General features: G+C 47.9%; 1 protein-coding gene across 1 annotated transcript in view; it reads left to right on the top strand.

Moving 5' to 3' along the window:
• The window catches only part of TMEFF2 (transmembrane protein with EGF like and two follistatin like domains 2), a 358,980-nt gene extending 339,001 nt beyond the window's left edge, over nucleotides 1–19,979 (top strand). Inside the window, exons 9-10 of the mRNA XM_060257062.1 lie at nucleotides 5,132–5,290; nucleotides 19,557–19,979. Of these exons, the coding sequence (XP_060113045.1) occupies nucleotides 5,132–5,290; nucleotides 19,557–19,653 (256 nt within the window). The 3' untranslated portion in view covers nucleotides 19,654–19,979. The remainder of the gene's footprint in view (nucleotides 1–5,131; nucleotides 5,291–19,556) is intronic.
• The last annotated feature ends 6,222 nt before the right edge of the window (nucleotides 19,980–26,201 follow it).

Here is a 26,201-nt window from a genome sequence, read left to right as displayed (position 1 = left end):
ACACTTTCCCCAAGCCGAGCGGGTGAGGATAAGCTGAAGAGACAGACTTGCTAATATGTTATCTTGATGCGGCATGGGAAAATAATCAGCGCCGAGCCTCCTTTCGCCCCGGATCTAAATGATGTACGGAGGCACCTCAATGTATGTAGTAGGGCCGCACTGAATTATGCAGCAGCATTAATCTGTTTATAAAAGCATCCCTGCAACGTCTGTCAATAGCTCCCTAAAAAGGATCACCCGCCGATTTCTAGCACCCGGCCAACAACTGCTATGCTGGGAAATCCCGTAATGAGCAGAAGCCAAGAACTACGTCAGCGTCATTTTCTCTGTTATGGCAAAATGGCAGGAGACGGGAGTTTGAGGAAAAGGTGAGGGTTGAAATAAGGTTAGCTTCAGCAGGGAGCACGGTGAACATAAGACCATAAGAGAAGCCATGTTGGATCAGGTCAATGGCCCATCCAGTCCAACACTCTGTGTCACACAGTGGCCAAAAAAACCCCAAGTGCCATCAGGAGGTCCATCAGTGGGGCCAGGACACTAGAAGTCCTCACACTGTTGCACTCTCTGCCAAGCACCAAGAAACAGAGCATCACTTGCCCCAGACAGAGAGTTCCAACAATAAGCTGTGGCTAATAGCCACTGATGGTCCTCTGCTTCATATGCTTATCCAATCCCCTCTTGAAGCTGCCTATGCTTGTAGCCACCACCACCTCCCATGGCAATGAATTCCACCTGTTAATCACCCTTTGGGTGAAGAAGGACTTCCTTTTATCAGTTCTAACCCAACTGCTTAGCAATTTCATCGAATGCCCATGAGTTCTTGTATTGTGAGAAAGGGAGAAAAGTACTTCTTTCTCTACTTTCTCCATCCCATGCATCATCTTGTAAACCTTTCTCATGTCACCCCACAGTCGACGTTTCTCCAAGCCAAAGAGCCCCAAGCATTTTAACCTTTCTTCATAGGGAAAGTGTTCCAACCCTTTAATCATTCTAGTTGCCCTTTTCTGCATTTTTCCCAATGCTATAATATCTTTTTTGAGGTGCGGTGACCAGAATTGTACACAGTATTCCAAATGAGACCGCACCATCGATTTATACAGGGGCATTATGATACTGGCTGATTGGTTTTCAGTTCCCTCCCTAATAATTCCCAGCATGGCGTTGGCCCTTTTTATTACAATTGCACACCGTCTCGACCTTTTCAGTGAGTTATCTACCACAACCCCAAGATCTCTCTCTTGGTCAGTCTCTGCCAGTTTGCTGTGTCTCAATAAACCTCTGGATTTTGTACTTCTACACAACAACAGCATTTGAAGGTAGTTCTACGGGCTTAGGGCCGCCAAGTTACCTTCCCCTTTGTTAACTTCAGCTCCCATTTCCGCACACTTAACCACTACGTCACATACTTAACCACGACACCAAACTGGCTCTCAAAACCATAGAGCTTTCCTGGAAACGCCTAGAGCAGCCGGTGCATGGAGTTGCCAGCACTATGCTGTCACTTCCGGGTGACGTCATAGTGCCACGCGTGCATTGCACACACAAAAAAGTCCCCCGCAAAAGGCCTCAAGGGACTTGGCAACCCCACCACCCCCAGTATCTGTCCTCAAATCTCCAGGAAGTTTCCAATTTAGAGTTAAGGCCTCTTGTGTGCATTTGCTTGATCAGATTTGGTGGTGCTAGAAATTAAAAGACGTTTGCTCCTTGGGAGGACAGCTATAGCGAACCTGGACAGTATAATAAAAAGTAGAGACATCACCCTGCCAACAAAAGACTGTATAGTCAAAGCAATGGTATTCCCAGTAATAATGTATGGCTGTGAGAGCTGGACCATAAGGAAGGCCGAGCGCAGAAGAATAGATGCTTTCGAGCTGTGGTGCTGGAGAAGACTCTTGAGAGTCCCTTAGACTGCAAGCAGATCAGATCAGTCAGTCCTAAGGGAAATCAACCCAGACTGTTCCCTGGAAGGACAGATGCTGAAGCTCAAATCCTTTGGCTGCCCAATGAGAAGGGAGCACTCCCTGGAGAAGACCCTGATGCTGGGAAAGACATCACCCTGCCAACAAAAATCCGTATAGTTAAGGTGATGGTATTCCCAGTAGTAATGTATGGCTGCGAGAGCTAGACCATAAGGAAGGCCGAGCGCAGAAGAATAGATGCTTTTGAGCTGTGGTGCTGGAGAAGACTCTTGAGAGTCCCTTGGACTGCAAGAAGATCCAATCAGTCAGTCCAAAGGGAATTCAACCCAGACTGTTCCCTGGAAGGTCAGATGCTGAAGCTGAAGCTCAAATCCTTTGGCCACCAAATGAGAAGGGAGCACTGCCTGGGGAAGATCTTGATGCTGGGAAAGACAGAAGCAAAAGAAGAAGGGGACGGCAAAAGAGGAGATGGCTGGACAGCGTTACTGACGTTACAAACATGAATTTGAGCAGACTTCGGAGGATGGTGGAAGACAGGAGGGCCTGGCGTGACTCAGTCCAGGGGGTACGACAGAACAACAAAACAACAAACAAAAGTATCCAGTTGCGCTTTTAACTTTTCCTCATACAGGGAAGCAACTGCCCTGAGGGCTGTGGGCTGGCAACAGACTTGCCCTCTCTCCTGACCCATTTTACTGGACCGAGAGCTCTTAACTGCCCTGCATGGGAAAAACATCCAGGCAATATATAGGGGGGATCAGAAAAACGCAGCAACGGGAAGTATTAAATTACTTTATCCCCCACTCTCACTTATCAGAGGTGCAATATGAATCCTCCCCTCCCTCTTCCAGTTCATCTGCTGCCGTTTTTTTTCTCAGTTCAAGGTGGTGCTGTAATGTTTGTGACTTCTTCACCCAAAGAGTCATGAACATGCGGAATTCACCACCACAGGAAGTGGTGGCAGCTACAAGCACAGACAGCTTCAAGAAAGGTAAACATCTGGAGCAGAGGTCCATCAGTGGCTATTAGCCACAGGGTATTGTTGGAATTCTCTGTCTGGGGCAGTGATGCTCTGTATTCTTGGTGCTTTGTGGGAGGAGGGCAACACTGGGAGGAATTCTGGAGTGCTGGCCCTATTGGTGGACCTTCTGTTGGCACCTGGGCTTTGGCCACTGTGTGACACAGAGTGTTGGCCTGATCCAACATGGCTTTACTTATGTTCTTATGTGTGGGGCAGTGATGCTTTCTATTCTTGGTGCTTATGGGAGGCAGCAGTGGGAGGGGTTCTGGCATTCTGCCTCCACTGGTGAACCTCCTGATGGTCCCTGGGTTTTGGCCACTGTGTGACACAGAATGTTGGACTGAATGGGCCATTGGCTTGACTCAGTATGGCTTCCCTTATGTTCTTATGTCTGGGGCAAGTGATGCTCTGTGTTCTTGGTGCTTTGTGGGGGGGGGGCAACACTGAGAGGGCTTCTGGAGTTCTGGCCCCACTGGTGGACCTCCTGATGGCCCCTGGGCTTTGGCCATTGTATGACACAGAGCATTGGCCTGGATGGGCCATTGGCTTGATCCAACATGGATTCTCTTCTTATGTCTGGGGCAGTGATCCTGTGTATTCTTGGTACTTGGGGCCAACAGTGGGAGGGCTTCTGGAGTTCTGGCCCTACTGGTGAACCTCCTGATGGCACCTGGGTTTAAATCGTTGCACTGGATGGGCCATTGACCTGATCCAACATAGCTTCTCTTATGTTCTTTTGATCTAAGACCCATGTATCTGAAGGACTGCCTCTCCCCCATTTAGCTCCCATGCACCAACTACAGTCTTTAGCTTGCCACCTTCTGGGTGTTCGAACTGGCATTGAGGAAGGACCCATGGGGGGGGGGGATTGTGGCTGCTCCCACTTTACAGAATGGGCCCCCAAAGGGATTTGAGAAGCATTCCTTGGAAACTTTTAGGGAGCTCTGCCAAGCTGCTTCACTCTCCCCAGCTTTTAGTGGAGCATCAGTTGCCTTTTATTGCGTGTTGTTAGCCTTTATGTGAGACAAGGAGATCTGGGATGTATTGATCTAGGATGCTTTAATGGCAAAATTTAATAAATAAATAAGCTACCTGGGTCCTTGGGGGAAAGGTGCAATCTAAATGTTTTCATTAAAAATTAACTGAGTTGCTATTCAGCAAGTAAAATTACTGGGGAGAAAAAATGGCTGATCACTTGTTTTATCTTGGTCATTAAGCTATGATAGATAGATAGATAGATAGATAGATAGATAGATAGATAGATAGATAGATAGATAGATAGATAGATAGATAGATAGATAGATAGGTAGGTAGGAATATGATGATGATGATGATGATGATGATGATGATGATGATGATGATGATGATGATGATGATGATATTGAATTTATATCCTGCCTTATACTCTGAATCTCAGAGTCTCAGAGCAGTCACAATTTACCTTCTCCCCCTCCAACAGACACCCTGTGAGGTAGGTGGGGCTGAGAACTCTTACAGCAGCTGCCCTTTCAAGGATAACTATGAGAGAGCTGTGGCTGACCCAAGGCCATCCCAGCAGCTGCCAGTGGAGGAGTAAGGAATCAAACCCAGTTCTCCCAGATAAGAGTCCATGCACTTAACCACTACATCAAACTGGCTCTTTCAAGGACAACTCCTACGAGAGCTGTGGCTGACCCAAGGCCATCCCAGCAGCTGCAAGTGGAGGAGTGGGGAATCAAACCCGGTTCTCCCAGATAAGAGTTCACGCACTTAACCACTACACCAAACTGACTAGAGAAAGAGAGACAGACAGACAGACACAAGGTCAACAAGTTGTTAAGGTGTGGGTGTCACACAAGATATGTACAGGACTCTTGTGCAGTTAAGATTGCCAGCACTGCCTTGACAAATGCTGGGAGATTTTGACAGCGGCTCCTGGGAAGGATAGAACTTCCGGGTGACACTCTAGGAACTTCCCTTAATCTCTGTGGCAAAGTCCATAAAGACATGGAAGAAATGCCTAGAACAACCCTGTGGAGGCTGTTTTCTGGCCATCTTTTTCTCCTTTTTTTTTTGGTGGGGTTTGTGGCCAAGGGCATATGTGAAATGTACGTGTACTTTGCAACAGAATGTACCTCTGACCAACTCTGTTATTTCTTCCCCTGAAGTGTTGAGCCACGGAGTAGACATGCGTTTTTGTTTTCCGTTCTAGGTGTGATGCAGGCTATACTGGACAACACTGTGAAAAGAAGGACTACAGCGTTTTATACGTGGTTCCTGGCCCAGTACGATTTCAATATGTCTTAATAGCAGCCGTGATTGGAACTATCCAGATTGCAATCATCTGCGTTGTAGTACTCTGTATTACAAGGTTAGTATCGGGGTTGATCTTCTCAGGAAGAAGAATGACACTCTTGTGTATGTACATCAGGGAAAGGCCTTGTGTTGTCCCACCAGAGGAACTGGCTGGCTACTGTGTGAGACAGGATACTGGACTAGATGGACCACTGGTCTAATCAGCAGGGCTCTTCTTAGGTTTCTATGAAGGCCTCAACCTTTGCACCCTGTTGCTGGCCCTCCAGAGGAACTGGTTGGCCAGTGTCTAAGTGAGGATGCTGGACTAGATGGACCACTGGTCTGATCCAGCAGGGCTTTTCTTCGTTTCCAATGAAGGCCTCAACCTCTATGCCCTGTTGCTGGCCCACCAAAGGAATTGGTTGGCCACTGTGTGAAACAGGATGCTGGACTAGATGGACCATTGGTCTGATCCAGCAGAGGTCTTCTGATGTTCTTAGGAAGGCCTCAGCCTCTCTGCCCTGTTGCTGACCCTCCAGAGGAACTGGGGGGCCACTGTGTGGGACAGGATGCTGGACTAGATGGACCATTGGTCTGATCCAGCAGGGGTCTTCTGATGTTCTTAGGAAGGCCTCAGCCTCTCTGTCCTGTTGTTGGCCCTCCAAAGGAACTGGGTGGCCACTGCATGAGATGGGATGCTGGACTAGATGGACTATTGGTCTGGTCCAGCAAGGCTCTCCTTATGTTCTTATTAGGTGAAGGCCAGAGGTCCACCAGTGGGGCCAGAACATTAGAAGCCCTCCCACTGGTGCCCCCCAAGTGCCAAGAATACAGAGCATCACTGCCTCAGACAGAGAGTTCCCTGTATACCTTGTGGCTAACAGCCACTGATGGACCTCTGCTCCGTATGTTGATCCAATCCCCTCTTGAAGCGCATTTATGCCTATAGCTGCCACCACCTCCTGTGGCAGTGAATTCCATGAGTTAGTCACCCTTTGGGTGAAGAATCTTGTAAACCTTGATCATGTCACCCCCCAGTCGATGTTTCTCCAAGCTGAAGAGCCCCAAGCACTTTAACCTTAAATGGTTTGCTCTTGGCTTGGAAACATGACAAGGTCACTTTAAGTCAAGGGAGTCAAACATGTGGCCTGGGGGCTGAAACAGACCCCCAGAGGGCTCCTATCAGGCCCCCGGGCAACTGGCTCTGGTCTGCTTCCTTCTCCCTCTCTCGTTTCCTTCTGCATCTCAGCTTGCTTTACAAGGCTTGCTCCATCGCACAGGAGCTACAGAGCAAAACCTCAATTTTCACCATTCTTTGAGGCTCCTCCCACTGGGGAGGGAGGGAAAGAGCCTGAGCTTCCTTTGCCCAGTTCCCTGGATGCCATGGAAGAAATACAAAGAGAGCACCTTTAAGACCAACAAGTGTTAATGTTTTAAGCATATTTTAAGTTTTAAAAAAAAATCTTTAGTTGTGTATGTCTGTGTCCTTTAAAAAGTGTATATCTCGGCTACTTAATCTTAAATAGGTGCACACACAGCCCGGCAAACCATGACCCAGCCTGGCCCCACAAGGTCTCATTTATGTCAGATCCGGCCCTCATAACAAATGAGTTTGACACGGCTGCATAAGTCGTCTAAGACCTAGCAGCTCTTCTCACCACCACATAACTCTTCACTTGGTGGGCAGCAGCCTCCGGCCCCGCGTCTCCTCCACAATCTTGCTGAGGTGTTGCAAGGTGAAACTCATTTCAGCCTTCCTGCAGCTAGTCCACTAAATCAGACTCGTTTAGAATAAATCCCTATCCCAAAGAGTGAGGGGGGAGGGGCAGAGAGAGGGGGGGAGGGAGGGGGGGAGAGGGAGGGAGAGAAAAACAGAGGGAGGGGGAAGGAAGAAGAGAGGGAGAGAGAGGGAGGGAAGGAAGGAAGAAGGGGGAGGGAGAGAGGGAGGGAGGGAGGGGAAGGGAGAGAGAGGGGAAGAGAAAGGGAGGGAGAGAGAGAGACAGAGGGAGGGAGAGGAGGGAGAGAGAGGGAGGGAGAGGGGGAGGGAGGGAGAGAGAGGGAGGAAAAAGGGGGAACGGAGGGAGAGACAGAGGGAGGGGAAGGAGGAAGAGAGAGAGGGAGGGAGAGAGGGGGAGGGAGAGACAGGGAAGAGAGAGGGCAGGAAGGGGAGGGAGAGAGAGAGGGGGAGGGAGGGAGAGAGAGAGGGAGGGAGAGAGGGGGGAAAGGGAGAGAGGAGGGAGGAGGGAGGGAGAAAGGGGGGAGGAAGGGAGAGAGGGAGAGAGAGGGGAGGGAGGGAGAGAGGGGGGAGGGAGGGGGGAGAGAGAAAATAAAGAAAAACAGGTATTGCTTTCCTGTAGGAAGCAAAAAAGCTCCAATATATCTTCGCACCCATGTTGTGCTCTGCTCGGAGGCCGAGTCTGACATCCCGTCTGGAAAAAAAAGCTCCCCCATAATTCATAAATCCTCTCCCCGAGCCTAAAGGCATGATAGAAAAATGGCTGCCAAAGTTTGGAGATGCTCGCCGACAAAGTTGAGTTCATCAGCTCTCCCCTCAAGAGCCGGTCCTCCCCTGTGAAGAGGCAGTGTATTATATTAAAGTGGGTTTCAGGAGCGTGAAGATAATTCAAGCCGGCCGAAAAGCCTGGGTCCATAAAAGGACGGAGACAGGGAAGTAACTGCTCTGCAGGAAAAACGGCACTACATCATGTTGTTCGAGCAATCTGCCGAGCGATTCCAGGTTTGGCAGCTTCAGGCCATAAAGCAAGTCACCGTTTGTGCGCGTGGAGGAAAACGGGGCGGGTTTGACATGGGCCCAGCCTGTTTAGCAGCCCTTGTGCCAGATCTGTGACGGACCCGTTAGGGAAGGCGCTGTCTTTTGTTTCTGGTGTGTCACCTCCTCCCTAACCCCTTTCTTGTTTTAAAAATGTATTCCTGTAGATTGTTGTGAGAGTTATACCTTGTTAAATCATATATTGCTTAATCTCAGAGGAAACTGGCTGGCGCCTCTGTGGGGAAGAAGATATTAGATTTATATCCCACTTTTGACTCTGAATCTCAGAGTCTCAGAGTGGTCACAATCTCTTTTATCTTCTTCCCCCACCACAAACACCCTGTGAGGGTGGGGCTGAGAGAGCTCTCCCAGAAGCTGCCCTTTCAAGGACAACCCAAGGCCATTCCAGCACCTGCAAGTGGGAGAGTGGGGAAATGAACCAGTTTCTCCCAGATAAGAGTCCACACACTTAACCACTACACCAGACTCCTCCACAAAGGGACAAACATGATAAAAAGGTAAAAGGTAGTCCCCTGTGCAAGCATCAGTCGTTTCCGACTCTGGGGTGACGTCGCATCACAATGTTTTCACGGCAGACTTTTTACAGGGTGGTTTGCCATTGCCTTCCCCAGGTATCTACACTTTCCCCCCAGCAAGCTGGGGACTCCTTTCACCAACCTTGGAAGGATGAATCAACCTCAAGCCAGTTACCTGAAATCAGTTTCCACCAGGATCAAACTCATGTCGGGAGCAGAGAGCTTGGACTACAGTATTGCAGATTTACCACTCTGCGCCATGGGGCCACAAAAACCACAAAAGGGAGGGGGGAAGACCACTAAGAGAGGGGCATGATAGAGGGTTATCGAACTATGCGTGAGGCAGAGAAAGTGGGCATGGGGGGGGGGGTTCTCCCTCTCCCATAATACTGGAACTCGGGGGCACCCTGTGAAGTTGATGGGCGATAGGTTCAGGTCACATGAAGAGAAATACCTCTTTTCTCAACAAGGAATTCAACTGACCTCTCCCCCCTGCGTGCTCTTCCAGCTGCAGATTAGCGGAACGGCAAAAGAAAAATTCCCAAGGGAATGGGGCGGGGGAGAATGATCAGCATTGATGCCGTGATGTCACTTCCAGCGCAACCCGGAAGTGATGTCTAGTCACCAAAGCAGCCTTTCGATCCACGTAGACTAGAAATGTGTACTGTGCACCCAAAAAGTTGTCCCTTCCACTAGAGCCCATTGAACTCTCCCCCATTTGGCTTCTGGTGGTCCACTAGGGGTGCTGTGTCCCCATGGGGGAGAGAGATTTCCAGGGGTGGGATTCTAGCAGGATCTCCTTTGCCTATTAGGCCACATACCCCTGATGTAGCCAATCCTCCAAGAGCTCACAAGGCTCTTTTTTGTAAGCTCTTGGAGGATTGGCTGCATCAGGGGGCGTGGCCTAATAGGCAAAGGAACTGCTGCTAGAATTCCACCCCTGGAGATTTCCCATCTCCTTGGCTGCCAAGAGAGGGGGAGGGGGGAACAGGGCTATAGCCAGAAAAATTTTGGTGGGGGGGCCTGCTCTGGTGACCCCACTCTCTTTGCAGCCACTGCTTTGGAGGCCCCCACTCCCCCCCACACACCAGCTGGTCCTTCCCACTGCAGGCATCCCAGCACTGAACGTACTGAGAGTGCTGGAAAGGCGGCAGAGATGCCGCCGGCCTCAGCGCCACTTTTCCCACCAATCGGCTGATCGGCGGGGGGGGGGGCCTTGAAAGAGCCCCAGGAGCCGGCACTTTACCAGGTGGGAGGGAGGGGGGAGGTGCTGCAGAGGAGGGCATGGGCCAACAGAGAGGTGGGGAGATTGGGGGCCACCAGAGCAATGGCGACGGAGAGAGTGGGGCCGCGAGAGCAGCGGGAAGAGGGGAGATGGGGAGAGCGATGGAGGGGCTATTTAGTTGGAAAGGGGGTTGGGGTGGAGGGGCCTAGCTGCCTCCCCATGGCTATGGGCTTGGGGGAAAATAAGCCATTGGCAATGGTGTGATGTCACCTCCAGGTTTTCCCTGGAATTGATGCCATGCCTTTCTACACATTGCCTGAAAGTCTATAGTAAAACCCAGAGAAACCCAGAAGTGACTTGAGTTCTCTCTAGGAATCACTGAAAACTCTGTGGGCTTTGCGGCAGTTCCTAGAGAGACGTGACTTGGCAGCCCTTCAGTCCGCTGACAACCTTTGTTCGGAGTGAGGGATGAAATTATCTCTGCAGTGGGAAGGGAATATCTGCAAATATTGCCTTCTCCTCCAACTCTACACCAGAAAAAAAGGACCTTTTGATCCAGCCCATTGCTCGCGTTCATGCCTTCAGTTGTTTTTAATGGGTTATTTATGTCCTGCACATGCGTGTATGGATCTAGTGTGAAATTGGTGGGGCATCTATGGCACCACATATAATTTAGCTACAGCTATAGAAATAAAGTGAGCTCAGCCAGCTCTGAATCAACCAAGAACACTTCGTTGCAAGAAGAAAGTGTCTCAAACAACCTAGGCAACTCAATATATACACTGGGGCTGAATTAAACATGCCCCCCTAGCAGGCAAAAGTTACTCCTATTGCCTCACTCCAGAATCCTTCATTTGCATCTCTTTGTTACAAGTTGTAACATGTCTAGAGTCCTGATGGGCCATTTCTTTCAGGATCCTGGTTTGCAAGAAGTGCCTGTCTCAAGCTCAAGCAACAAAGAACCCAATGAGATGCGATACATAACAGCTATCACATGTATAACGAGACAGGGTCATATTTCCCCCCAGCTTTTGAATAGTAACTGTCAGGCCTACTGGAAATTAATTGAAGGTACCTTACACTTTGTCGGCAGCATATAAAATCATTCCCGAACTTCTGTCTGTTGCAGAATAGAAGTAGAAGACCCTGGCAGGGAAAGATTATTTCTCTCTCTGTGGCAAAAGATAACCTTTGAGCATCTTTGGGCTGAACCTCCCCAGAGCCAATGGCGGGATGCAGATTTCCTGGGACACCCGCAGACCAGATGGCCTTTAAGGCAACCAACTTGCAAATGTGTCATCACCGATAATATTCGATGATGGCTCATTAAAATTAATAGATGTGGACTGGTTCAGAATCACGGGGAAGCAAACTGGAAAGGGCTTTGGCTGTTTAGGAACGGGTGCGAGCTTTTTTCAGCCGCCCCTGAAACAGAACTGGATCGAGTAACCAAAAGAGCGCGAAAAAGCGCACTTATCCTTCCTTTTTATAACTCTTCCTTTCAGAGTGGTGTTGTCTCACACTCCAGGAAGTATTGGCTGCTTTCTGGAGAGCCAGTCTGGTGTAGTGGTGAAGTGCGCGGACTTTTATTTGGCAGAACCAGGTTTGATTCCCCACTCCTCTGCTTGCAGCTGCTGGAATGCCCTTGGGTCAGCCATAGCTCTCTCAGAGTTGTCCTTGAAAGGGCAGCTTCTGTCAGAGCTCTCTCAGCCCCATCTACCTCACAGGGTGTCTGTTGTGGTGGGGGCGGGGAGGTATAGGAGACTGTAACCGCTCTGAGATTCAGAGTTTAGGGCAGGATATGAATCCAATATCTTCTTCTACCTCACAGGGTGTCTCTTGTGTGTGGGGTGGGGGGAAATTGTGACTGCTCTGAGATTCAGAGTATAGAGCAGGATATAAATCCAACATCATCATCTTCTTCTTCTCCTCCTCCTCCTGCTCCTCCTCCTCTTCCTTGAGAGAGCCAGTTTGGTGTAGTGGTTAAGTGAGCGGACTCTTATCTGGGGATAAGAGTTTGATTCCCCACTCCTCCACTAGCACCTGCTGGAATGGCCTTGGGTCAGCCACAGCTCTCGTAGGAGTTGTCCTTGAAAGGACAGCTTCTGGGAGAGCTCTCTCAGCCCCATCCACCTCACAGGGTGTCTGTAGTGGGGGGAGAAGATATAGGAGATTGCGAGCTGCTCTGAGGCTCTGATTCAGAGAGAAGGGCGGGGTATAAATCTACAGTCTTCTTCCTCCTCCTCCACTTGCAGCTGCTGGAATGAACTTGGGTCAGCCATAGCTATCGCAGGAGTTGTCCTTGAAAGGGCAGCTGCTGTGAGAGCCATCTCAGCCCCACCCACCTCACAGAGTGTCTGTTGTGGGGGGAGAAGATAAAGGAGATTGTAAGCCGCTCTGAGTCTCTGATTCAGAGAGAAGGGCGGGGTATAAATCTACAGTCGTCTTCTTCCTCCTCCACTTGCAGCTGCTGAAATGAACTTGGGTCAGCCATAGCTATCGCAGGAGTTGTCCTTGAAAGGGCAGCTGCTGTGAGAGCCATCTCAGCCCCACCCACCTCACAGAGTGTCTGTTGTGGGGGAAGAAGATAAAGGAGATTGTAAGCCGCTCTGAGTCTCTGATTCAAAGAGAAGGGCGGGGTATAAATCTGCAGTTTTCTTCTTCTTCTTCAAGATTATTAGGATTCAGTTTTAAGAGAATAAGGTTTTTCCCCACCTTTACCTGAATGGTCCAGGGCAGGACTTTTTGTGTCGAAAAGGACAAGCAGGAATTTATTTGCATATTAGGCCACACACCCTGAAGTTATCATTCTTTCACACAGGGCTTTTTGTGTAGAAAAGGCCCAGCAGAAACTCCTTTGTATATTAAGCCACACCCCTGATGTCACCATTGTGTTCCACAGAGCTTTTTTTTGCAAAAGGAATTCATTTGTGTATTAGGCCACACCCCCTGACACTAAGCCAGCCAGAACTGTGTTTTTCTGTGTTCCTGCTAAAAAAAAAAAACGTGGCCCAGGATAAGAAAAGTTAGAGGTTAGGCTGTTTAAAGAGGTTAGGGCTCTTTAGCATGGAGAAATAACGACTGAGGGGTGACATGACAAGAGGGGTGCGGTCACACGTAACATTAAAAGTGTGTGTGTAGCGCTCAAATTTGAACAGCTGAATATTGATTCTGTTGTTGAGCGTTCAGACATCCAATACTATCACGCTCTTTTCTTGGAGCATGCGTGATCAGGTGGGAATTTCTGGGAGGGGGGGGTCCATTGAACATGCGCCCAACTGTTTGGAGGTGGGAAATCAAACGTTACTTCGGGGGGGGGGAGTTTCCAAAAATCCTCCACATTGAAAAAAAGAGACTTTTTCCTGTTCTAAATAGTGGGATAACGTCCCCCCCCCCCCCCCCGATCCTGTGTTGATTGGAGACGCAGAAGCGTCACCTCAGATTCCCGGATGATCTGGCAATGTGCATGTCTGCTGGGACTTTTTTTTTTTAAAAAAAGGTGAGAGGCAGTATCGCACGTGAGCTGTCCAAACAGGAAAAAGCCGATCTTGTGCAGCTTTTTTGAAAAAGGACCGGACTTTATGTGCTGTCAAATTAATGCGCCATAGATGCGTGGCAAGCCGGGATGACACTGGAATACGCTCGATTGCCAGATGTGGATGTCTGAACGAACACATTTAATCCGTCGGCGAGACGGAGCTGTATCGCCACTAATGGTACGTCTGGCTGCACCCGAGGTTTACAAAATTATGCATGGGATAGAGAAGGCAGAGAAAGAAGTCGCTTTCTCCCTTTCTCACAATACGAGAATTCATGGGTACCCCATGAAATTGCTGAGCAGTCGGGTTAGAACGGATAAAAGGAAATCCTTCTTCACCCAAAGGGTAATAAAAATGTGGAATTCCCTGCTGCAGAAATTAGTTCCAGTTCAAGAAATATCTGGGGACTTTGGGGGTGGAACCAGGAGACATTGGGGTGGAGCCAGGAGAAAGGTTGTGACAGGAATAATTGAACTCCGAAGGGAGTTCTGGCCATCACATTTAAAGGGACTGCACACCTTTTAAACCCCTTCCCCCCACTGGAAATAATGAAGGCTAGGGGGCTCATAGAATTGGACCCCCCTGGTCCAATCCTTTTGAAATTGGAGAGTGTTTTGAACAGAGGCACTGGATGCTATGCTGCAAATTTGGTGCCTTTTCCTGAAAAAACAACCCCCCAAGAGCCCCAGATACCCATGGATCAATTCTCTATTATACCCTATGGGAATCTTTCTCCATAGAGAATAATGGAGCACCCAGCAGGCATTCCCCTCCCCTGCCCCCGCTTTTTGATGACCCTGAAGTGGGAGGAGAGCCTCCAAACTGGGGGATCCCCTGCCCCCATCTGGGGATTTATAACACGATCACAGTTTCGGTGTATAGATAATACAATATTAAGAAAAATCGCCGAAATAAACAATACTTTAAATGAACAATACCTTAAACGATAAACAGGTTATCCTAATTGGATTTATATGAACACCTCCTCACGCTATCGGTAAACACCAAGCACAGCTTTTAAAAAGTCCGTGACAAATCGTTTCCGTAGTCCCGTGGTATACTGAAACGAACTGTCTCTTTAAATTGAAAAGTTTCTAGACGTATTCTTCACAATACAAGAACTCATGGGCATTCAATGAAATTGCTGAGCAGTCAGGTTAAAACGGATAAAAGGAAGTCCTTCTTCACCCGAAGGGTGATTAACAGGTGGAATTCACTGCCGCAGGAGGTGGTGGCGGCCACAAGCATAGCCAGCTTCAAGAGGGGATTGGATAAAAATATGGAGCAGAGGTCCATCGGTGGTTATTAGCCACAGTGTGTGTGTGTGTGTGTGTGTGTGTGTATTGGCCACTGTGTGATACAAAGTGTTGGACTGGATGGGCCATTGGCCTGATCCAACATAGTTTCTCTTATGTTCTTATGATGCCATGTACGTAATAAAGGGGAAAGAGGTTTCCAGTGTTCTGCTGGGTGGTCACTGAAGATTCAAAACCAGTAGAAATAGACAGCAATTCCACAGGGAAAGATCACAGGAGAGGATGAGGGAAAGGAAAGGTCCCCTGTGCAAGAACCTGTCGTTTCTGACTCTGGGGTGACGTTGCTTTCACGTTTTCACAGAAGACTTTTTACGGGGTGGTTTGCCATTGCCTAGCGGCCCCGTGGCACAGAGTGGTAAAGCAGCATTACTGCAGTACTGTGATCTGAACTTTCTGCTCATGACCTGAGTTCTATTCCTGAAAGCGAAAGCTGGTTCAGGTAGCTGGCCCAAGGTTGACTCCACCTTCCATCCTTCCGAGGTTGGTAAAATGAGTACCCAGCTTGCTGGGGGGGAAGTGTAAAAGACTGGGGAAGGCAATAGCAAACCACCCCGTAAAAAGTCTGCTGTGAAAAAGTTGTGAAAGCAATGTCACCCCAGAGTCGGAAATGACTGGTGCTTGCACAGGGGACCTTTCCTTTCCTTGCCATTGCCTTCCCCAGTCATCTACACTTTCCCCCCAGCAAGCTGGGGACTTCTTTGACTGATCTCGGAAGGATGGAAGGCTGAGTCAACCTCGAGCCGGCTACCTGAAAACCCAGCTTCCACCGGGGATCGAACTCAGGTCATGAGCAGAGCTTAGGACTGCAGCTTTAACACTCTGCGCCACGGGCTCTTTCAGGATGAGAGAACTTGCCAAATCTAGACCTGGGGATTGGCAACCCTAGCAGGAAGTGGTGGTGGCTACAAGCACAGGCAGCTTCATGGAGGAATTGAATAAACATCTGGAGCAGAGGTCCAATAGTGGCTATTAGCCCCAAGGTATAGATAGAACATTCTGTCTGCAGCAGTGATGACCTGGAGCTTACAGTAAACCCTTTACTGAGCCCTGTAAGCTCTTGGGGGATTGGCTACATCAGGGGGTGTGGCCTAATATGCAAAGGAGTTCCTGCTACAAAAAAAAACCCTGGAGAAATGCATACACAGTACCCAGTCAGAGCTGAGAATTTCCCCTTCCAGTTGGATGTCGGTTTGGTGTTGTGGTGAAGAGCGGTGGACTGTAATCTGGAGAGCTGGGTTCCCCACTCCTTCACATGCAGCCAGCTGAGTGACCTTGGGTCAGTCGCAGTTTTCTCCCTCAGAGCTCTCTCAGCCCCAGCTTCCTCACAGGGTGTCTGTTGTGGGGCGAGGAAAGGAAGGAGATTAGAAGCCGCTCCAAGACTCCTTCAGGTAGTGAAGGATGGGTTATAAAACCAACTCTTCTTCTTCTGTGAGCTAAAACCAAAGGATAGCTGAGAGCTCTTTTATTTTACTGTATTTTTTTTGTGACAAATACAGTTCAAATGCAGCTGAGATGCTTAAGAAAGAAAGGGAAATCTTGTATGATAACCAAAGTAACAGTAAAGAAGTCATGGGGAGGCAATTAGCAGTCTTGCAATATTTTGTTTATTTAAAGGTCTCTGATAACTGACAACTCTTGCTCTGAGGAGCCTCAGCCAATAGAAGGAAGAGAGGCTTGGCTCAGTAGCTCTGCTGTGCGATTGAGAGAGCCTGGCAAAGCAATCTCTCTGCAATCTCTCTTTTTCCCCCTCGACTAGACATGCACACGTGTGCGTTTTAAATTAAATATTTCATATTTCTCTTCTCCTTTTATATATCCTTGTTTAATGAAAAGACGCAGCTCTGCTGTAACTGAAACCACTGCAGAGTAAACACAGGGAGTCTATTTCCAGGGCTGAAAAACATTTGTATGCATGAATATCAACGTCGGTTCTGTGTTTCCTTAAATGTAACAGAGCATTTCTAAGTAGGCTCTCGGAAAAAAAAATGCTTTATCTCTCATTTTTGTGAAGCTTTCTGGGCTGAGAGGAGATCCTGAACGGTGTTTTAATGTTGTCATGGATTGCCTGCTTTTCCCTTCTTGAAGATCTCTCAGCCAGATTTCTTTTTGAAAAATAAAAATAAGAGCCCTGCTGGATCCGACCAATAGGCCATCTAGTCCATCATCTTTTCTCACACTGTGGCCAACCAGTTCCTCTGAAGGGCCAGCAACAGGGCAGAGAGGCCGAGGCCTTCCTCTGAGAAGAATATCAGGAGAGCCCTGCTGGATCAGACCACTGAGGGTCCATCTAGTCCAGCCTCCTGTCTCACACAGTGGGCAACCAGCTCCTCTGGAGGGCCAACAACAGGGCAGAGAGGCCGAGGCCTTCCTCTGAGAAGAATATCAGGAGAGCCCTGCTGGATCAGACCAGTGAGGGTCCATCTAGTCCAGCCTCCTGTCTCACACAGTGGCCAACCAGTTCCTCTGGAGGGCCAACAACAGGGCAGAGAGGCCGAGGCCTTCCTCTGAGAAGAATATCAGGAGAGCCCTGCTGGATCAGACCAGTGAGGGTCCATCTAGTCCAGCCTCCTGTCTCACACAGTGGCCAACCAGTTCCTCTGGAGGGCCAACAACAGGGCAGAGAGGCTGAGGCCTTCCTCTGAGAAGAATATCAGGAGAGCCCTGCTGGATCAGACCAGTGAGGGTCCATCTAGTCCAGCCTCATGTCTCACACAGTGGGCAACCAGCTCCTCTGAAGGATCAACAACACAGCAGAGAGGCCAAGGCCTTCCTAAGAGCATCAGAAGAGCCCTGCTGGATCAGACCAATAGGCCATCTAGTCCATCATCTTGTCTCACACAGTGGCCATCCAGTTCCTCTGAAGGGCCAGCAACAGGGCAGAGAGGCCGAGGCCTTCCTCTGAGAAGAATATCAGGAGAGCCCTGCTGGATCAGACCAGTGAGGGTCCATCTAGTCCAGCCTCCTGTCTCACACAGTGGGCAACCAGCTCCTCTGAAGGATCAACAACACAGCAGAGAGGCTGAGGCCTTCCTAAGAGCATCAGAAGAGCCCTGCTGGATCAGACCAATAGGCCATCTAGTCCATCATCTTGTCTCACACAGTGGAGCTCCTGCTAGAAAAAGAGCCCTGGCTGTCCAGCTTCAGAGGCACGTCCATGTCTGCAGGTGCCCGGACACCTGGCAGACAGGATGCAACGGCTTCACTGGAGAACATGTGGAGGCTTTGGGATGGCTCTTTTCCAGCCAGCCTGATCTGGGACACCTCCCAACCACCCCCAACTGCCCATCTGTTAGCAGCCAGAGTTTGCCTTTTCACTTCTGCAACACCCTGGGTTGACACTTTTGTTGAGCTACCCGCTACCACCCCAAGAACTTTCTCTGCCTTGGTCTCAGCAAGTTCAGACCCCATTCGCCTATACTGGAAGTAGGGTTGCCAAGTCCCCAGCTTCCCGAAGCAGGGGACTTCCGCACACGTGGCACGATGACATCACCCGGAAGTGACGTCATCAAAATGGTGGCACCCGTTTGGGGCCGCTCTAGGTGCTTCCAGGAAAACTATGTTTTTCCCAGACGCTCTAGCTATTTGGGAGGTAAAAATTCTATGGTACCATAGAGTTTTCCCTCCCAAAAGGCTAGAGCATCTAGGAAAACCATGGAGTTTTCCTGAAAATGCCTGGAGTGGCTCCGCACGGACCGCCATTTTGATTATGTCACTTCCGGGTGATGTCATCATGTCAGTGATGTAGGGGGAGGTTCCCCCCGCCAGCCCAATGTGGGTCAGCAGGTTGGGAACCTCCCGGGCAGGGGATTCCCCACCCGGACCGGGAGCTTGGCAGCCCTAACTGGAAGTTGGGATTTTTCTTTTTGAGGTGAATATTTATGAACATATGAAGCTGCCTGATACTGAATCAGACCCCCCCCCATGGTCCATCAAAGTCAGTATTGTCTACTCAGACTGGCAGTGGCTCTCCAGGGTCTCAGGCTGAGGTTTTTCACACCTATTTGCCTGGACCCTTTTTAGTTGGAGATGCCGGGGATTGAACCTGGGACCTTCTGCTTACCAAGCAGATGCTCTACCACTGAGCCACCGTCCCTCCCCTTCTAGGGCAATAGCCCTTTTAGCCAAGCAAATCTTATACTGTTTTTTGAACAACAACATCACTATCCAATGTATTTCTTTTTAGCTGCGTTGACATACTCAAATAGGGATATTGGCTGTTTATCTCATTACGAATACTAAACCCATCCTCCACTATATTTTAATGTATTTTTCTTCTAATAGCGAAATGTTAAAAGGCAAATTAGTTGGATGGGGAAAACATCTGAGAAAGTAATGCCCCCCTTTTTTTTGACCCAGGCTTATATAATAGAGTGATTGACAGACATTCTCACATTTTGACATATTACTGTTTTGTTGCTTTCTCATACTCATGCCACCCAGATCAAGGGCTTGCCCAATTTGTTAATTGGCCACAATTTGTTACAGGGCCACAATTAACGGCCCTGTATACCAACTACTGAATACTGTATACTGTATACTGAATTTGTATCTGAAGCTGAATAGAGTGTAGCTCCACGACCGCTGTCTGTTTTAATGATGTATAGTTATAACAAATGTTTGATTTTAATTATATATTATGAAATGTTAATTTTAAAGTGTAATTTTATATTTTTATGTTAGTTTATATATGTGGTAAGCCGCCCTGAGCCACTCGGTGGGAAGGGCGGGATATAAATCCCAGATAAATAAATAAATAAATTTTACTACTCTGTCATCGGATCTTCAATTTGTACCATTTTGCATTCTAAACCACTGCCTATCAGCTATATGTACCTCTGCCCACTTACGTTCTGAATAAAGCTTTGTTGGTCTTAAAGGTGCACTTGACTCCTACTTTGTTCTTCTGTTTTTTGAGCCAACATTGACTTGTTTTTCTTCTCTCCCTGTCGCTTTCAGGAAATGTCCTCGGAGTAACAGAATCCACCGGCAGAAGCAAAACACAGGTCACTACAGTTCAGACAACACCACCAGAGCTTCGACCCGATTAATTTAAAAAAAGAAAAAAGAGCGCATGTTTCCACAATGGCAAAAAGTAGACTGCAGAGAGCTTGGACTGACAAAAAAAGAAAAAATCCAGTATTATAGACAAAAGAACTACACATGTTGCCTTGCATTTGTGGTAATCGACACCAATGAGAAAAAGAAAAAAAAACATGTACTACAGCTATATTTGATTATGTATGGATATATTTGAAATAGTAAACATTGTCTTGATGTTTTTTCTGTAATGTAAATAAACTATTTATATCACACAATATAGTTTTTTCTTTTTCATGTATTTGTTATATATAATAAATACTCAGTGATGAGAAAAAAAAATTATTATTATTTTTGCTTTCTTAAATGTGTTCCACCTTCCAGCTGTGTTTCTTTTCATGACGTGGTCAATGCAACGGTTATGGAATCGCCGTTTCGAGTCGTGAGCCAAGGGAGTGTTTCAGATTTACCAATTGCATGTTGGGAAATTGCTGGAGATTGGAGGAGACCAGGGAGTGAGAAACCCGGTCAGAGTCTACTTCGGAGGGCGACCACTTTAAATTTCTCCCAGTCAGCTTCCCTCAGTCCCTCCGTCACACTCACAGAAATCCTGCCAGACTTCTCAAAATTAGGCCCCAGGCCACTTTAAAATTCTAAACCACAAAAATATTTATATTATATAAAATAATATGGATTATAACTGTTCAATATTCAAAAGGCAAATCAGTTGGCAGATGGATGGCAGAATAAATCAGTTACGGAGAGTAGAGATTTTCTCAGGTTGAGGTAAAATATAACAAATAACACTGACAGAAGATCTTTTCAAAAACAATAAGCAGGCAAGCTTCAGAATTCTACTGAATTCTATTTCAGGCAGGCTGGGCCTTCTGAGCACTTAGAATGTTCTTCATTTGTTGATTAACCCTAGGCTTTGGCTATTTAAAATCATAAATTAACAAACTGACTCAATCTTCACACACACATAGAACTCCCGACTGGTGCCAGTTATTTCTCCCTCACAGACACTCCACACTAGCCTCCAGGACTCACACCTCACACCTGGTGTGTCTCAGCCCTCACTAGTTTCCTGGTCTGAGTCTTGGGTAACCCTGCTGACCTCCAGAATCCAGTTCTCCCTTTAGTGTGTCTTTTAGTGATCTTAGTTTGTACACAGAGATTGCCTGATTGTGCTGGCAAATCTCCCTCAGAGAGTTTCCTTCACAGAAGGGCTTGGTTGTGCCCCCTTCCGACCAAAAACTCTCTCACCCAGACAGAGACTACACACAGCCCTGTCTTCCACAAGGAGCTCAGCCTCACTGGCTGTTCTCAGCCCCTTGTCCAGTTGCCTTCACAACTGACCGGCCTAAGCCCACAGTCTTCACTTCAGAATTCTTTTCTGAAGACCTAACTTGAAGACTCCCCAGCTAAAACTCAACTCCTGAGGTGTTTTTTTCTGCTAAGCAAGCCTCATTTGGTTACTTTTTTTGTTGCTAGGGCAACGTTTCAGCCAATAGCTGCAAGCCTGATCCCCAGCTACTCCTGCTAAGTTCCTGAGTCCGTCACACAGGGTTTGGAGAGGAGAGGGACCTCAAAGGGATACAATGCCCTAGAGTCCACCCTCCAAATCAGCCCTTTTCTCCAAGGGAACTGATCTCTGTCAGCTGGAGACCAGTTGGAATTCCAGGAGCTCTCCAGTTATTATTATTTATTATTACATTTAATGACTCGCCCTATCTCGGCTAGCACTGGGGACATCACGTGGGAGACGTTCTGTTTTGGGGGGCAAACTCTGTTGTTGGCAAGCTCTGTGATTAAATTGGGCCTTAACCCAAGTCCCTGACACAACGACATCACTTCTGGGTGACATCATCAACTGGGGACATCGCTTGATGTCCTCACCCACCCCCATCCCACAATGTCCCCCAAATCCCCCCACTGGACCAGTGATGGGATCTGACAACCCAATCTGAGTAGCAACGCTTTAGTACATGGTGGTGAACCATCTGTGTTCAGTGGCTTACTGTCAAGACAATTTCTACCTCACTGCCCCAAAACCTTCTGTGTGCAATACTCCCTAGGGGGAGGTATTGGTGAGTTTCCTGCATTGTACAGGGGGTTGGAATGGATGACCCTGGGGGTCCCTCCCAACTCTTATGATTCTATGGGCGTTTTCGCACAGGGATTACCCCGGAACGACGTCCCTCTTCACCGCTCAGCGTCTGCGCGGATTTCGCACCAACTGCTCTGCAGAACCAGGAAGAGCCGCAAAGTGCCGCGGAGAGCCAGTTTGATGTAGTGGTTAAGTGTGCGGACTCTTATCTGGGAGAACCGGGTTTGATTCCCCACTCCTCCACTTGCACCTGCTGGCATGGCCTTGGGTCAGCCATGGCTCTGGCAGAGGTTGTCCTTGAAAGGGCAGCTGCTGTGAGAGCCCTCTCCAGCCCCACCCACCTCACAGGGTGTCTGTTGTGGGGGAGGAAGGGAAAGGAGATTGTGAGCCCCTCTGAGACTCTTCGGAGTGGAGGGCGGGATATAAATCCAATATCTTCTTCTTCTTCTTTTGCGTCGCAAATGTAAACCGCCAAAAACCAGTTTACATTTGCGACGCAAAAGCTGCGGCTCTTTGCGGCTCTGCGGAGCAGTTGGTGCGAAATCCGCGCAGACGCTGCGCGGTGAAGAGGGACATCGCTCCAGGGTAAGCCCTGTGCGAAAATGCCCTATGATTCCCTCTAAGCTGTGGAGTCTTATGAGCAAAAAGTCTGCAATGTGAGCTACCAGCATTAAAGTTGTGAGCTGCTGCATAAATCAGTTTGCTTTGGGGGTATCCTTCCTGAGCTGAGACAAAAATGTGCGAGTCGGAGGCTTAAAAACGGTGCACTAGCTCACACTGACTCAGCTTAGAGGGAGCGCTGCCTGTGTGGTAGCGGCAAAATTGTCTACAGTTTATGGTCAGCAGTGGGCTGGAGCTGGTCCATCCTGGGCTCTTATCAGGCCCTCAAGAAACTGGTGGTGTTTTCAGCCCATGGGGGAAAAGGGGCCCCAGGAAGTCAAGAAGTTTTCCCTGGAAGTTTTGGAAACAGCCTCTCTGTCAGGCCTTCCTCTCAGCCCTGCTGCTATTGTGGGAAAAGCAGGAAGGATGAAAACCAGGAGTAGGGGCAACCGGGAGAGCCAGGCATTCAGGGGTTTCCCAGGAAATAAATCGTTTTCTGTGCTAATCAATTACCGTTCTTTGTATTTTGTTTATATTTTGAATTTTAAAAGATAGTATTGTTAATTGGGTTTGCTTGGTGCAGTGGTTAAGTGCACAGACTCTTATCTGGGAGAACCGGGTTTGATTCCCCACTCCTCCACATGAACCTACTGAGGTAGCCTTGGGTCAGCCACAAGTTCTCTCGGGGCAGTTCTGCTCAAGAGAAGTTTCTGTCAGAGCTCTCTCGGCCCCACCTGCCGCACAGGGCATCTGCTGTGGGGAGGAAAAGGTGAAGGGGATTGTAAATTGTTCTGGGACTCCTTTGAATAGAAAAGGGCAGGGTATAAATCCAATCTCTCCTTCTCTCCTTCCTTTATAAAGCTTGTGTCTCCAGTACCTGACATTACATTTTACGGCATACATGGCCCGGTCTGAAAGCCTGGCATTGATGAAAAACACTGAACTCCCCTCCGTACAAACACAAAATATAGCAAATATCTATGTTTCCTAGCAAATCCAAACTGTAGTGTTTTCAATGATGTACATAGTATGCATAGTATGCATAGTATGAATCGCACTGCTACAGGACCAACCCTAAATCAGACTTTTCCCTGCAGCCGCTGTGGCCGGACCTGCCTGTCCCACATTGGTCTTGTCAGCCACCAGCGAGCCTGCAGCAAACGTGGACTATTGCACCCTTCTTAAATCTTCGTTCGCGAAGCCAAGCCGAGAGAGCGAGATAGTATGCATTAATGAGGAGATCATACAATAAAATATCCATCCACAGCGCATGCTATTCCTATTGTTCTTTCTGGGATCAATGTCCAAAATAATTATATATAATGAAAGTCCAATGACTGGAGAACCAGTTCAAAATCATTTCAGGTCCAATAGCCTTTCTTCCAGGGACCGTCTTCTCAAATAATGAAGCGCAGTAGGTAAGTAGTGCCAAAAATCAATTGCTACGTTTCGATATGTCTCATTTCTCCTTGCTTTCTCATACAAATTTCACAAATCATCACGGACCTTCATATCAGCTTTTCAAAACATTCAAAACGGTCCCTGGAAGAAGGGCTATTGGACCCAAAACGATTTTGGACCGGTTCTCCAGTCGTCGGACTTTCATTTATATATAATTATTTTGGACATTGATCACGGAAAGAACAGTAGGAATAGTATGTGCTATGGATGGATGTCTTATTGTATGATCTCTTCATTCATGCATATTGTGTACATCGATGAAAACGCTGCAATTTGGATTTGCTAGGAAACATAGATATTTGTTATATCATAACAGTATCATAATGCCCCTGTATAAATCGATGGTGCGGTCTCATTTGGAGTACTGTGTGCAGTTCTGTGTACTGTGTGCAGTTCTGGTCGCCGCACCTCAAAAAGGATATTATAGCATTGGAGAAAGTTCAGAAAAGGGCAACTAGAATGATTAAAGGGCTGGAACACCTTCCTTATGAAGAAAGGTTGAAACGCTTAGGGCTCTTTAGCTTGGAGAAACGTCGACTGAGGGGTGACATGATAGAGGTTTACAAGATAATGCATGGGATGGAGAAAGTAGAGAAAGAAGTACTTTTCTCCCTTTCTCACAATACGAGAACTCGTGGGCATTCGATGAAATTGCTGAGCAGACAGGTTAAAACGGATAAAAGGAAGTACTTCTTCACCCAAAGGGTGATTAACATGTGGAATTCACTGCCACAGGAGGTGGTGGCGGCCACAAGCATGGCCACCTTCAAGAGGGGGTTAGATAAAAATATGGAGCAGAGGTCCATCAGTGGCTATTAGCCACAGTGTGTATGTGTGTGTGTGTATATATATATATATATATATATATATGTTCTTATGTTCTTATTTTGTACAAAGCAGGAGTCAAGTGGCACCTTTAAGACCAACCAAGCTTTATTTAGAAGGTAAGCTTTCGTGTGCTCTCTAAGCACAGGAAAGCTTACCTTCTGAATAAAACACGGTTGGTCTTAAAGGTGACACTTGACTCCTGCTTTGTTCAACTCCTTCAGACCAACACGGCTGCCCGCCTGGATCTGTTATATTTTGTGTTTGCATGGAGAGGAGTTCGGTGTTTTTCTTTGTAGTTGTTCCTCCGTGGTCCCGGGAACTTGTAAGCTGACATTGATGGCTGATCCAGCCTTTGCACCAAATAATTTTTATCTCTCTGCCCTACAAGGGTTGCCCTAAGTTGGTTTTGACTTGACAGCACTTGTCACCAACAAACTGGTCCAGACAGTGCCATGATTAAGAAGAATGTTGAGTAGGATTTCAATAAAAAGGGGTCTCCCTTTTTGTTTTAATTGACAGGCCTGCTGTGATTCATGAGTGTGGGGTTTTAGCACACGTGGGAGATCTAAGTCCACATCTCCACTGAGCACTTGAGAGTCCCTGGCAAGCCTTTCTCAGCCTGTCCCGCCCACATCACGAAATTGCCCTGGGAAGAAAAGAACAGAACATTGTAAAGCACCTGATATTCATGACTCAATAAAAGTAAAATACAAAGCTCTGGGAAGTGCTTTGGAAAAGACGTTTGTCTGTTCTGTTGCTCTACGGTTTCCTCCCCCTCTCGTTTCCCAAAGATCCTGGCTGGAAATACGCTCACACAATGGCCTTTTAGGACAGTTATAAGTACACGAGGCTTAGGGTTGCCAAGTCCAATTCAAGAAATATCTGGGGACTTTGGGGGTGGAGCCATAAGCAAAGTTGTGACAAGCACAGCTGAACTTCAAAGGGAGTTTTGGCCATCACATTTAAAGGAACTGCACACCTTTTAAATGCCTTCCCTACATTAGAAATAATGAAGGATAGGGGCACCTTCTTTGGGGGCCCATAGAATTGGACCCCCTGGTCCAATTTTTTTGAAACTTGGAGAGCATTTTGAGGAGAGTCATCAGATCCTATGCTGAAAATGTGGTGCCTCTACCTCAAAAAACAGCCCCTCCAGAGCTGTGGGGACGGGGCTTCCCCCTGCCAGCCAGGTGACTGGGAGCGGGAAGGAGCCTGGGAAAGCAGGAGTAGCTTAACGAGGCTGCATCTTGTAAACCTCTATCGTGTCACCCCGCAGTCGATGTTTCTCCAAGCTAAAGAGCCCCAAGCGTTTTAACCTTTCTTCATAGGGAAAGGGTTCCAACCCTTTAATCATTCTAGTTGCCCTTTTCTGCACTTTTCCCAATGCTGTAATACCCTTTTTGAGGTGCAGTGACCAGAATTGAACACAGTATTCCAAAGGAGACCACACCATCGATTTATACAGGGGCATTATGATACTGGCTGATTTGTTTTCAATTCCCTTCCTAATAATTCCCAGCATGGCGTTGGCCTTTCATATTGCAATTGCACATTGTCTTGACATT

Source organism: Heteronotia binoei, chromosome 16, assembly GCF_032191835.1.
Source record: "Heteronotia binoei isolate CCM8104 ecotype False Entrance Well chromosome 16, APGP_CSIRO_Hbin_v1, whole genome shotgun sequence".
Classification (NCBI taxonomy): domain Eukaryota; kingdom Metazoa; phylum Chordata; class Lepidosauria; order Squamata; family Gekkonidae; genus Heteronotia; species Heteronotia binoei.
Note: the sequence above shows the minus strand (reverse complement) of the source record. Positions and strands in the feature narration are given on the sequence as shown.